A 12,966-nucleotide genomic window follows, 5' to 3' on the forward strand; every position below is an offset into this window, starting at 1 on the left:
TTGTTGAGTAAACTTAATGCCTGTTGGAGCCATACGCATTGATTGTCGACGAAGGCAAGGTGTAGTTTTTCGGTCGCGCTACGGGGAGATGTGATCACAGTGCGCGAGTTGGGCGTCTTTGGGTTGGTAGAGCTGCTCGAATGCTTCCAGGTCGGAGAGGCCATTCGGGCGCCTCCGGGTCTCCTGGTCGAAGGATCTGCTCGGTCGCCTCCAGGTCGGAGGAGCCATTCGGGCACCTCCAGGTCGGAGGATCCGCTCGGATGCTTCCAGGTCGGAGAGGCCACTCGGGCGCTTCCGGATCGGGGAGGCCACTCGGGTGCCTCCGGGTCTCCTGGTCGAAGGATCTACTCGGTCGCCTCCAGGTCGGAGGAGGCCTGCTCGGGCGCTTCCAGGTCAGAGAGGCCACTCGGGCGCCTCCAGATCGGAGGAGGTCTGCTCGGATGTTCATGCAAGCGTGACGACTTATATTTTTCCCCCCAACAGCAGCATCTGTTACGCCCTGGATTTAAGGTGCACTGCAGATTTATAACATTACAGAATGAATAATAGCCGTTATAACGGGTCAACAACAATTTTGGTGGGGGTCCAGTATAACAAAAGAAGAGTAAATTTTCACTTAATGTAGCCCTTTCTTGGCTTTACTTCTTTTGTTGTATATTTCAGATTTCTAAGGGTACTTGCATAATTACAACAGATAAATTATATTTAGTTAACATCTTCCAATACAATTTCTGGTTAGTTTTTTTGGCGTAAATGGATGGGACGCAAGGTGCGGGAGAGGCACTACGGTAGCACCGGTTGTTGAAGCGCCTCGGTGCGCCGGAATTTACCATCAGACAACAAATCGGGTCGGATGCGGATCGTATTCGGAGTTACCCGCCATCCTTCCGCTCCTGTTCTATAATTTCATCCCTTCTTCCTCCACTCACCTTGCTTACTCCACACGGGCGAAATCTCCGCTCTCCCCCCACCCTCCCCAGATGGCGGCTATGGCGCTCCGGCCGCTGAACTGCACCACGCTTGCCGGCGGATCCCAAAGGACGGCAGCGGAGGCTGCAACCACGCGTAGAGCGAGAAGAACGGTTCCCCTCACCTCTGCCTCCTCTCTCTCTCCTCCCCCTCCCACCAAAAAGAAGGTCCACATCTCTCATTCCCTGCTTCTCTCTGACCATGCTTTCATTTGGTCCTGGGCCCTAATAAGATCCTCTTCTTGGGCGTGAAGGTTCTAGTTCCCGTAGGCCTGGGCACGGAAGAGATGGAAGCCGTCATTCTCGTGGATGTCCTCCGCCGAGCTGGTGCTGACGTTCTCATGGCCTCCGTAGAGCCGGGGCTTGAGGTGGAAGCCTCTTCGGGCACAAAGCTTGTGGCTGACACTTGCATTGCAGCCTGTGCCAACGAGATATTTGATCTTGTGGCGCTACCGGTTAGTAATTTCCGCCGCTAGTTATTTTGATGGTGCCTCCTGTGGACGGACTCCAAATTTATAATACTATGTGAACTTTTCATATCAAAATTTAAGCAAAAGAACAACCTTTTATAAGATTATAATTTTCTTATGTTTTAATTTTCATAGGAGGTTATATGAAACGAGATAATTATTGCTTTCTCTTGAAGGTTGTAATTTCATAGGTTATTTTCATTGTTAATGATGTCATGAAACTTGTTGGCGATGGCTTGGTATTCTGCACCCTTGTCTCATGGGCTTTGTTTAAGTTGTTTCTCCTGTAGGCACTGTCTGGATTGAGAAAATTGGAGAGAAGAGAAGAGAAAAAAGAGAAGAAAATGTAAAAATCACCTTTCTGACTTGGGGAGTAGAGAAGAAAATAATCAGGGAAGTCCTTGCCAACTTCACTTAAAAAATCTAAAAAATATATATAAAAAAGGGACTGAAGCCCCTGTTTCTTTCGAAACAAGGGCTTCACCCCAGTTCCTACGCACGGAGGAGAGAGGGCTTTGAAAGCCCTCTATCCCCCCTCCCTCGGCCATTTTCCATTGGCCGTCGCTCACTGCGGCCCTCTCCCCCTCTCTCCCTCCCTTGCTCCCTCTCTTTCTCTTCCCTCCCCCTCTCTCTTCCTCTCCTTCTTCTCCCTCCCCCCTCCCTCGTCCCTGTTCCGACTGCCGTTGCTCACCGCCACCTTCTCCCTTTCTTTCCCTCCCTTCCTCTCCCCTCCTTTTCCTCTCCCCTTTCTCTCTCTCTTTTCCTCTCGTTCCTTCTCCCTCTCCCCCTAGCTCGCCAATTCATCAATTTCATTACTGGAATCGTCCCAATTCGCCGTCGGATGGCTCTATACGCTCCGAATCGGACGGTTTGGGACAGTTCCGCCTTCCTCGAGTAATACTATAGGTTCTTTCTTGTGCAAATAGTCAATGTACATGTCTAACTATCTATGCTATTTGTGCAAAATGTGGACTATGACTCTAAATCTATAGAGTCCTTAAACATTTTTGTAGATATGCAGGTTACGATTATGTTTATATCCAAACTACCATTTTGACTTATAACTATAAAGGTAGCTGTTATGCATTTGCAGGTTACTGTTGTGTGCCATGTGCAAGATATTGTTCTAACCAAGGTCCATTGAACCGGTACTAGGTGCCGTATCTCATTGTTTAGTTTGGTTGGAAAATTCTTGAAGATGAGCATCTTGCTAGCTAATTTACTAAGTGATTGAGGGCGATCTCTGCTCGACTCTTACTACTAGAGGCTGTTACCGAAAGATAGATTGAACCAAAGTATATAAGGCTCTTTTCCTCGAACCTTGACTCATCGGATGCTATGATCATAAGTGGTGATATTCCAATATTAGTACGGTACCGGTTCGATACTGTACTGACATATGGTACATTATGTATCGGTCATCTGATCAATAAGCCATTTTCTTTGTTTTTTTTGTTTCTTCAGTATCTTTATTTTTTTTCAATCTTTTCTAATTTTAGTTATTGTCTTAATCATTATGGTTGTTTGATTTAGGATTTTGATGTTGTTTTGATTCTTTTTTTTATTATCAACTGGACTTGAAGTACAATTAAAGTACATATAATTGAATATACATATAATATAATAGGCTTAAAGTACAAAATATGTACCAATATCTAAAATTTTGTGGAGCGCCTATGTCCCTCGAAGACATCAAGATCATGGTCATCGTCTGGGACTGAGATATTACAAAGTTTCCAGATAATGTACCCTATATTCTTGTATCCTATAACTTGCACTTGTTGGATAGCCACTCTGATACTAATCTCCCTGATACTATGGAGGGTAGCACTCGCTTGAATATGAGGTCATGGTTGAAGGATATCTATGCAAGTCATAGTTTGGTTGTATGAAACAGAATCCGGTGTATAGCTCGGATCCAGATATGTCCAGAGATCTTACTCCACGTACGAGGTCATCTGCAGCAGTAGTGCTATATCCACTGAATTGAGACTCACTGGTGAATCAAAAACATTGGAGTTATGAGTCATATAGCCGTATCATGCCTATTGCTACCTCTTTGGTCACTAGATGCATCATCATTCGAACTGTCATCGTTATCATCCCTAATATCACGAGATGATCTAGCAACTAGTCTGTCGAGGACTGTGGTCTTCATATCAGATTGACCAACTCTTTATTAGCTCTCTTCAATGAAACTGCAGTTCCCTTTTCTTTCTTTATTTTGCTAACTTGAGGAACTACCTTCTTCCCTTGAATGTCCTAGCGTTCTTGTTTATTGGGTGGTTTGACTGTGCCCACCACCTCGACTAGATCGAGAATTTTGGTAGCCTCTTCTTAGCATGTCTCTGTCAAATCTATAGGAGGATGTCTCGGTCAAGGAGCATTGTGATGATGATTGACTCTCTCCGACCTTTGTGGCTGCTCGGTTGGATGTGAGCATCACCATGTATCATTCTGTCCATTATTTTGCATTCACCTTAGCCTCTTTTTCTATAAATTGGTCGGTTGAGGAGGCGATTCTATCTTATCAAGCTCTAGCTGCTTTTATTGACCCTCAACCCAACCAATCGTCAAATCCACCTTATTGTATACGAAATCATTGTAAAGTAGATAATCATACTTCATCTCCAATTCCTCTTCAATACACTTTAATTTGAGTCTCAGATTATAATGAATATATACCAAGTCATTCAATTGCTTCTATGTGAGATTATTCATCTATTTGCTGTGAATTAGGGCGAAGGTAGACCAGTTGCACTTGCAGCTATTAGAAGAGATCGTCTATGACAGGATCCAGATCACTAACCTTAGGTTTTTAGATGGCTGCCCGAAATTGAACCATCATTCAACTGCAAATGCAATCAAGCAAATTGCATATCTGACACTACTTATCATAGAATATCAAACTAGTTATAGTCGATGTTTAAAAATACTTGGATTCATGCTTTCTTTTCTTGCCATAGTTGGCTTATCGTTGAAGCTGTGGGAGCCTTTCCTAAATGCTTTAGTTTGTGAAACATTCACATATTATGTGATGTCAATGTTTTGTTAAGTTGATAAAGTAATGATCCTGTATACTATTAAAATTAATTTTTATCTTTTCCATGCATCACGGGATCAGGATCCATCTTATAGACCACATTGCATAGGACGGTTAGAAGTTCCTCGTCTGTGTCTATCCTTGGGTATTATTTTGAAACTTTGCATCCTTAATGAAAATTTTTGATTTTTATCCATAAATCTACAACATATCATGAAATTATGCTAAAATTCAAAATTTTGGCATGATCTTTCCTCATTTTTCCCATTTTTGGTTGATTTTCGGCATGAAAAAGAAGAAAAAGAGGATGGGGAAGGGGAGGGGGCTTTTTATGTGATTTTGGGTTTGATTTGAGTGGAATTCCATGAAAATTTTCTCTTTTTTTACTCTCTTTTGAGTGAAAAAAATAGAAAGAGAGAGGTAGATATGGTACGAGAGGCCTTCTATGCATCCCTTTCAATTATTTAAGAGGAACATGTCCTAAGTTGCCCTAAAAAGAGCCGAACTAGGTGTTTTAGACTGGTTTTGCTCAATTCAGGTCCGAACTGCTTGGTTTGGGCTTGAACCATGCCGAGGAGGCGTATGTCTTGGTTTGGTGGTTGTACAGTTTGGTATACCCTGAACCGGACAGTTCAGGGTTGTACGACTTACTATGGTTCTAACTTCTAACATTTTATAGGGTAAGTTACTTTCATGCATGTGCATGTTATTGTTTAGATTTTAACATGGCGACTAAGTCCAAATATTATGTATGTACAAAATTCCAGTTGAGAATTATGAAAATGTCAAGCTAATGGGTTAGAAATAGAATAGTTTGTGACCATTTTCAACCACAAGTTAGAAGTGAGGTCAAGTTTGTTGTTCTAGAGCACAACATCTATCCTTTGTAGCTCTTTGTTATTTTGCTAAATGTTCTGAGTCCAAAATCTGCAATTGCTGGTGCACACATCATTGTGGACTTGTTTACTTATTGGCCTGAGGCAAAATCTTTAAAAGTGAGAGTTTATTTTGTATAACCATGAAAATTTTTTTATTTACTTTTTTGAAATCTTTAATAGATTGCCTGAGCTGACACCAAGATTATTCTGCAATGATGATCAATTTTGCTCACATGTGAGTGCAGCACAAGGAGCAATATCTTCTAGAAGTAGTACCCTTGCATAGCCAAGGTGCAGCCCTCCCATACGATTCCCATTTAAAAACTCTGCATTCTCTCTCTCTCTCTCAACAATTTAGTATGACTTTGTTCTATTTGCCTCTGACCAGAGATGCCTTGTCTGGCTATAGCCACATAGGCCATATGAGACTTGTTTACATCAAGTCATGAACATGACTGACTATGTTTGCTGGAGGGAATGAAGGATCCCCTCAATCAACCGACCAAGAGATAAAGGTGTCATGAAATTCATGTCGGTATGAAGCAGAAATTTGGATGATCCACTCCATTGGTGAACTCTTATTCTCAGAACTAGTCATCCCCTATTGATCCAAATCCATCCATGATAGCATCCATGACCTTATGATGCCTCCATCTAGATCGATGTTGTCTTTCATTGTTGTCAATAGCTCTCTATTACTTGTCCGGGCTCCTCCTGATATTCATATATGGGAGTGGGTCATTATTTATGGTACTCTGACCAAGATTTTGCTTGAAATTATTACACTTGGTAAGTGAATAGGCTTAGAGGCCTCTATGACCTTGTCTGCATGACCTCCATCATGCAAAATTAATCAAATTAAGCTACAATTGAGAGGTGTCTAGCGCAAATATGCTACCATATTTTTCGTTAAAACAGAGTTTTCTTGTGATTCTCAAATATTTTTCTAAAAAATTGATTTTAGGAAACCATAATTGCTTGAATTAAAAATGTTTTTGTTAGGTTTATAGATTGGGTTCTTCTCATGGTATGCTATACCATACCGAACCGAATGGTACCGGGCGTACCGTACCATATTGGTTCGGTACCGGTATCGGTACTGGTGGCGTACCGATACTCGATACACCATAAAAACCACGTACCGTACTGTACCGACACTATGCTAGCGTGGCATCAGTATGGGGTTCGGTATCAAAACGACGAACTTTGGTTCTTTTCGACTGCATATATGAAAATCAACCTAGATTCACTGCATTTTATTCAGTTATTTTCAAATTTTAAATGTATCATGGGGAGGATTTTGGGTGGAACTCATTTCTCCCAAAAAAACACCTATTTTTTTTCCCAAATTCATATCATGAAACTGTTGTTATCAGACGCAAATCTCATAATAAGTTGTTGCTAGCAATGAGTTTCAAAAAAATAGGTTTTTTTAGTCCTTTTTTATAAGGACTTTCAAAGAAAAAGTAACGATTTGGGCTTCAACCCATTGTTTTTTCTTCACTTTTTGGTTGAAGCTGAAATTCTTGTTCCCCTCAGGCTGCAACCACATCGAAAACATTTCTTGCTACTTCAAATGATTGGAGATGCAAACAAAGAAGCTTTGGGGCCACCTAAGGCTTGATAAGAATGTTAACAAGCAGTATTGATCAATGTTGAGTTAGCATGAGTCAATATGGAATAGATTAGTCAAATTGCAATAATGGCCCCTGCCAAATGCTAGCTCAGGCCTCTAAAGACCAGGAGTGTCAAATGAACTAAGCAGCTCAAGCTCTACCTGGGCTTGGCAGGGGAAGAGTTTGAATCAAGCTTGGTTTGAAGCTAAACATACCAAGCTTGAACCAACAATATAGGCTCAAAATTTTTATTTCAAACCAAGCCAAATATCGGCCAGCTTGATCAAGCTTGATTGGATAAGGCTTGAATATATTTGAATATATAAAAATAAATTTTATATGTGATTGATCGGATAAGGTTTTAATTGTTGCAATTTTTTTATTCTTTGGATCAACTAACATGTCTGAAACAAAACTTGAAACAAGCTTGAAATCAAGAATTGAGCTTTCATTCAAGTTTGAACTAAGCTTCATTTAGTCCCGAGTTGATTTCACCTAGGATAGTCAAGCTGATCAAATAGGCTCTTGTCCAGCTTGGTTTGAAATTAAGCTTGAGATAATGGCAAACAGATCAAGCTTGATCTTGGAGTTCAAGCTCGAAATTAATTTCAAACCAAGCTTGATCTGACCCGAGCTTGATCAAGCTTGGTTCGAGTACAACCTTGCACGATCCAACACTTCAATCATTGATTTAAACCCAATCATGATCTGCTTTCTGAAATCCATTGTTTCTTGTAAGTTGTAACTTAGGAAAGGTGGCTTAATAGGATTGTCAATGGTCCGAGCCAGCCCAAAGACCTAATACAACCCCCCCCCCCCCCCCCCAAAAAAAAAAAAACTGCGCTTGGGCTTGGAAATTGAGGCCCGACCGGCTTCTAGGCCGGGCGAAAGCTAGAAAGCGAGTAAAAATGACTTGCGGCCCATCCTAAATGTGAGCCAGCCCGAAAATATTCTCCAAGTCAGACCATGCTTGGGCTGTGTACCGCCGGGTTGCATTTGGGCCAGTTTGGGCTCCGGCTTGAGGCTTAAGCTTCAGGCTGGTTTCAGGCCTAGGCCCAACCAGGTCATTGACACCCCAAGCTCAAATGGTTTTAATTCAGTGAAAAGCAGACAGGGGGAGAGAAGCACCTATGTTTTCTGTGAAAAGCTTCTTTTCACACCCTATTATGACCGGATTCTGGTTTGTTGATTTTGCAAGAAAGTGATAAGCTTAAATAGATAACTTTCCAGTATCCTGATTCCAAAGTAGCTTTGTTTAGATTCGAGCAGCAGTTCTATGATTTGAAGCAGAATTTTATTGTTTTGAGCTTCTGAACTTTGTGTAATGAGGATTTTGGCTTGAAGTTTCCATATGGTATTTTATATCTCAACAGAAAATTGCTAGAACAGGAACATATTCTTTTATTTTCTTACTGAATGGTTCTGTTATTTGTATCCTATTCTCGGCAACAAATGATTTTGTTTTAGTTTCTCCATTTCCTTCAACTTTCCCAACTTAGCTTTGAAATATTCTCCTTGTGTTAGAGCCTTAAACACCTTTCACTGTTAGTTACAACCTTTGTTCACTTATTATTTAATCTTATGACATTTTTCATTTGGAACTCCATCTCACTTATTCACAGGTTCATGCTATCATCCTGAGTAAACAATTTGGTTTTATTTTAGGGGGGAATGCCAGGTGCTGTGCGGTTGAGAGATTGTGAAATCCTCAGAAAGATGACAATCAAGCAAGCAGAGGAGAAAAGGTTATATGGTGCTATATGTGCAGCTCCTGCGGTTGTTCTTATGCCTTGGGGTCTGCATAGGAGAAAACAGGTAAGTTTTCGTTCATTTTGTATCATAAAGTCATGAGAACGTTTTGTGATAGTGTATAGCTTGATTGCTAGATTACTTGCCATCCAGCCTTCATAGACAAGCTTCCTACTTTCCGGGCAGTTACATCAAACATTCAAGTTTCGGGTGAGCTCACCACAAGTCGTGGTCCTGCGACAACCTTTGAATTTGTGCAATCATTAGTTGACCAACTGTTTGGCAGCACTGTGTCAGAAGATATTGGGGAAAAGCTGGTTTGCCCTTAAAATATTACACTTTATCCCTTTTCTTTTTGAATTGCAATTTCGTTATATAAGATTTAGGGCCTGTTTGGATGATTGGGCTGAAAATCCTATTGGATTTGTGGATTGGGCTAGTACAATCAACAAGATCATAAGATTATAGGCTGGGCTAGGCCTATTTTCATAATTACTTAGGAATAGCTTTGCATTGGGCCTATATTTGTGAATTGGACCTAGGTCTTTTTTTTCAACCTAAGGGATTCGGGCCAGTCCACTCCAAAGCTATTCCTGGGTACTTATGAATATAGGCCCAGCCGAGCCAGTAATCCTATGATCTTGCTGGTCGTACTGGCCCAATCTACGAATCCAATAGGATTTTCATCCCAATCATCCAAACATGCCCTTAAATGGCAAGTATTGCTTTTGAGTTATTCTTCAGTTTGCTTCCAAAGTTAATCATTTATATGCTGTTATCAACATAGTTTTTATTCTCTCTATGATACCACAATTAACAGATTGAGGAGTCAATGATTATTAGAGCAAATGATTATGTATGTCCAGTAATTGAATGTAATAATCCATATGGGATGTGGGTAATGATAACTTATGTGTATACATTTTCAGTAGACTATGAACCATTATAATGCATGTGTGGGTGAATTTACACATGATGCATCAAATCAACATCTTTGCCTCAACTTCCCAAATTCAAGCCATTATCATATACATCGGGACATGATAGTATGAGTCTTCATGCTGAAGTCTAAGTTGGCTGGTCAGCTTAGTTAACAGAATTGTATGGTCTGTGCATTACTTAATTGACTCAATTTTAAGAAACAAATTTTGAGTTGGTGAAAGTGAGGTACATAGTAGAGAACTCAATCTTTATATGCTTCAATCCCCACATGGAACACCATATTGTTCATTTAAGACACCATGATTAAGTGTGGGGCTAGAGAGTATAATGAACAAGTATAGGAAGCATAGTGTAGTAGATTGTCATGTTGTGAGCGTTACATGCTATTTGACCTTGATAGTAAAGTGAGAACCTATTTCTTATGTCCTGCATGGCTAGCAGTTATGGGGAGTCCTTCATGAAGAAACAGAAGTGGGCAATTCATTATAGGTTCAAGGATTGAACTATTGAAGTACCTTGTATTTTGCGCATGCTATTATAAGGGTGTATCATGATTGCCTAAATTTTCAAATCCAGTACGAGTAAGACTTTTTTCTCCCAGCTTAGCTGCTTTCTGATTTTTTTTCTACTCAGCAATAACATGTTTTGGACAATGAAGCACAACTTTGATTCTTCTAAATGAATCTTGAACCTTACACTATATTAAAGACATATTGGTTTCTGAATTTTAGGTTCTAACCATCAATGGAATGCTACCTAAAAGAGACCAATGGAAAGGCTAATATGAACTGTCATTGCATTATCACAAATAGGGAATAACAAAGGAAAGAAGCTCGAATATAGGACTACAGCAGACCATATGGCTGGTAAAGAATATTTCTGTTTGTATTCAAGAGTAACCTACAATCATGATTCTCTAGAGAGAGAGTATTCATACATGAATATTCCACTCCTCAAACTGAATGTCAAGGGTTATATACATCATCATCCAACCTTAAATTGATGTAGCATATATCGAAGTAAGAATCAGCTGGTAGTGAGAAAAATTTTCATGTACCGGTTGTATATGCTCTTGGTTAATAGTAGATTTTAATCTAAAGATAATGATATGTTTAGGGTTTCCATAGATCGTTTCTCACCTTGAACATATTAAGGCCTTATTTGGCAAAGCTTTTGGAGGGCCAGAAAGAACTTTTTGGCTCTTTAAAAATACTTTTGGATGGATGGTACAGTGGTGTTTAGTAAAAGATCCGAAATTGTTTTGGCTTTGCCAAAAAGCTGAAAAAGTCTACTTGGGAAAAGCTCCATGTTGGTGCTTCTCCCCAAAAGTGCTTTCTGGCCAATGTTGGAAAGTTGTTTTGGTTCTAATGATTTTTTTTTATGGCCAAATGCCAACCAACAAATCTCATAATTATATCTTATACTATATCATAATATAATATAATCTAATAATGTATTATGTCATTGTAATAATACATAATTATAATATAATATTTTCTTATATTATACTATAAGCATAATATAACATATATTACAATCATAATATTATATTATAATAATAACGGTTATATCATGATAATATAATATAATAATGTATTATATTGTTGTAATAATACATAATTGTAATACATTATTTTCTTATATTATACTATAAGCTTATTATAACCTATTATTACAATCATAATATTATATTATAATATAATAGTAATATTATGATAATATAATTAATAATACAATCTAATATAATAATATTTAATAACAATATCTTATTATTATATAATAATAATAATATAATATAATCTATTATTAGATTAGATTATAATCCACTGTATGATATTGTTATATTATATTAAAATATTATTATATTAATTATATATTAAATTATAGTGATAATAATATTATATTATATTGTTATAATATTGTACTATTAATAATATATTACTATATCATATCATATCATACCATATCATATTATGTTATATTATTAGGCTATAGTACTCAATGTTATATTACACTATATTATAATAATATTATATAATATAATAATATTTTAATATATAGTATAATATTATATTGTATTATACTCTACTATACAATAATATGCAATATCTTTTATTGTAATTTTATCATTTCAAAATAGCAAGTTAAAAGCTGTACTTCCAAAATTCTAAAACACTTTAGAAATGTAATAGCCAAATAACAAATAGCTTTTTATGAAAACTCTACTTCCAAAAGCTCTGCTGCCAACAACAATTCCAAGCAGGGCCTAAGACTTGATCTAAAAGAAAGAGTCGATAAAACATAATTAAGATCCAAACTTGATAAAAAAATTTCCTCTTGACATTAAGATAGTTCATTTTTGGACCATTGGAAATTGGAAGCATTTAGATATTGTAGGTAAAACTTGAAAATGTGGATATTTAATTTAAATATTTGATCAATGGTTTTGCATTTCATTTATAGCTACAAGGCTTCAGTTAGCTAAATTACCCAATCATAAGCATGCACATATATATATACACACACCATGTATCGTACTGATACTCGATACATTGAACCTTACCATCAAGGTACGCGGTACCGAGCGTACCGACGTATCGGTCGGCTTCGGTAACGGTACGGTACTGATGCCGAACCGAGCCGAACCGATATTGTACAGATGTGGCTGGTTCGGCCTGGTTTCGACCCCGTCGTCGTTTTTTTTTTGTGTGGAGTTCTCTCACCTTTGGATTTTTTTTGATGTTTCCATATTTAGGTTTAAGGTTAAAACTAGATGATGCAACTTATTACTTCCAAATGATTCAAATAATGAGATGAAGAACATAAAATATTTTTAAATTAAGATACAATCAATTACATACATTTAAAGCACTATCGGATATCTAAAATCGGGTCGAGTGGCGATGCTTCTCGTCGATATCTGGATCATCAACATAATATGGAGGCAGATCAATCCATCTCTCTAACCAAACGACGTTGTAGTCTTATATGCTCAATCTCCGAGGAATGCGCGTCGAGTCATAAGAACTCTCGGATCTCTCGCTGAAGCTCTGGCTCTGAGAGGTGTCTTGATAATATGGTTGTGAAGGAGCCCATCCGAATATGCCGGCACCAAAATCCGACCCGTAAGACCCTCCGGGCTGCGCAGGGTAGTAGCCACCGGAAGATGACTCCGATGCACCATATCCATAGGCTGGCTGAGGCCGCGAATAATAGGAAGACTCGGAACTTGATACATCAATGGATCCGACTCCACATGGGAGGTCATCTGCAGCTGCATCTTGACCTCCTGAACGACCT

General features: G+C 38.7%; 1 protein-coding gene across 4 annotated transcripts in view; it reads left to right on the forward strand.

Moving 5' to 3' along the window:
• The first annotated feature begins 913 nt into the window (after nt 1–913).
• DJ1C (Class I glutamine amidotransferase-like superfamily protein) overlaps nt 914–12,966 on the forward strand; it is a 60,324-nt gene continuing 48,271 nt past the window's right edge. Inside the window, exons 1-4 of one of the 4 annotated variants that reach the window (XM_088701271.2) lie at nt 915–1,136; nt 1,223–1,423; nt 8,641–8,790; nt 8,862–9,041. In XM_088701271.2, coding sequence (XP_088557397.2) covers nt 981–1,136; nt 1,223–1,423; nt 8,641–8,790; nt 8,862–9,041 — 687 coding nt within the window. In that variant the 5' untranslated portion in view covers nt 915–980. Of the gene's footprint in view, nt 1,137–1,222; nt 1,424–8,597; nt 8,791–8,861; nt 9,042–12,966 lie in introns of those variants that run through there. The other 3 variants (XM_088701270.2, XM_088701272.2, XM_088701273.2) reach the window with 3 other exon arrangements.

The sequence above is a fragment of the Phoenix dactylifera genome, chromosome 7, assembly GCF_051530095.1.
Source record: "Phoenix dactylifera cultivar Ajwa chromosome 7, Ajwa_hap1_PhDact_Kaust_v1.1, whole genome shotgun sequence".
Taxonomy (NCBI): Eukaryota; Viridiplantae; Streptophyta; class Magnoliopsida; order Arecales; family Arecaceae; genus Phoenix; species Phoenix dactylifera.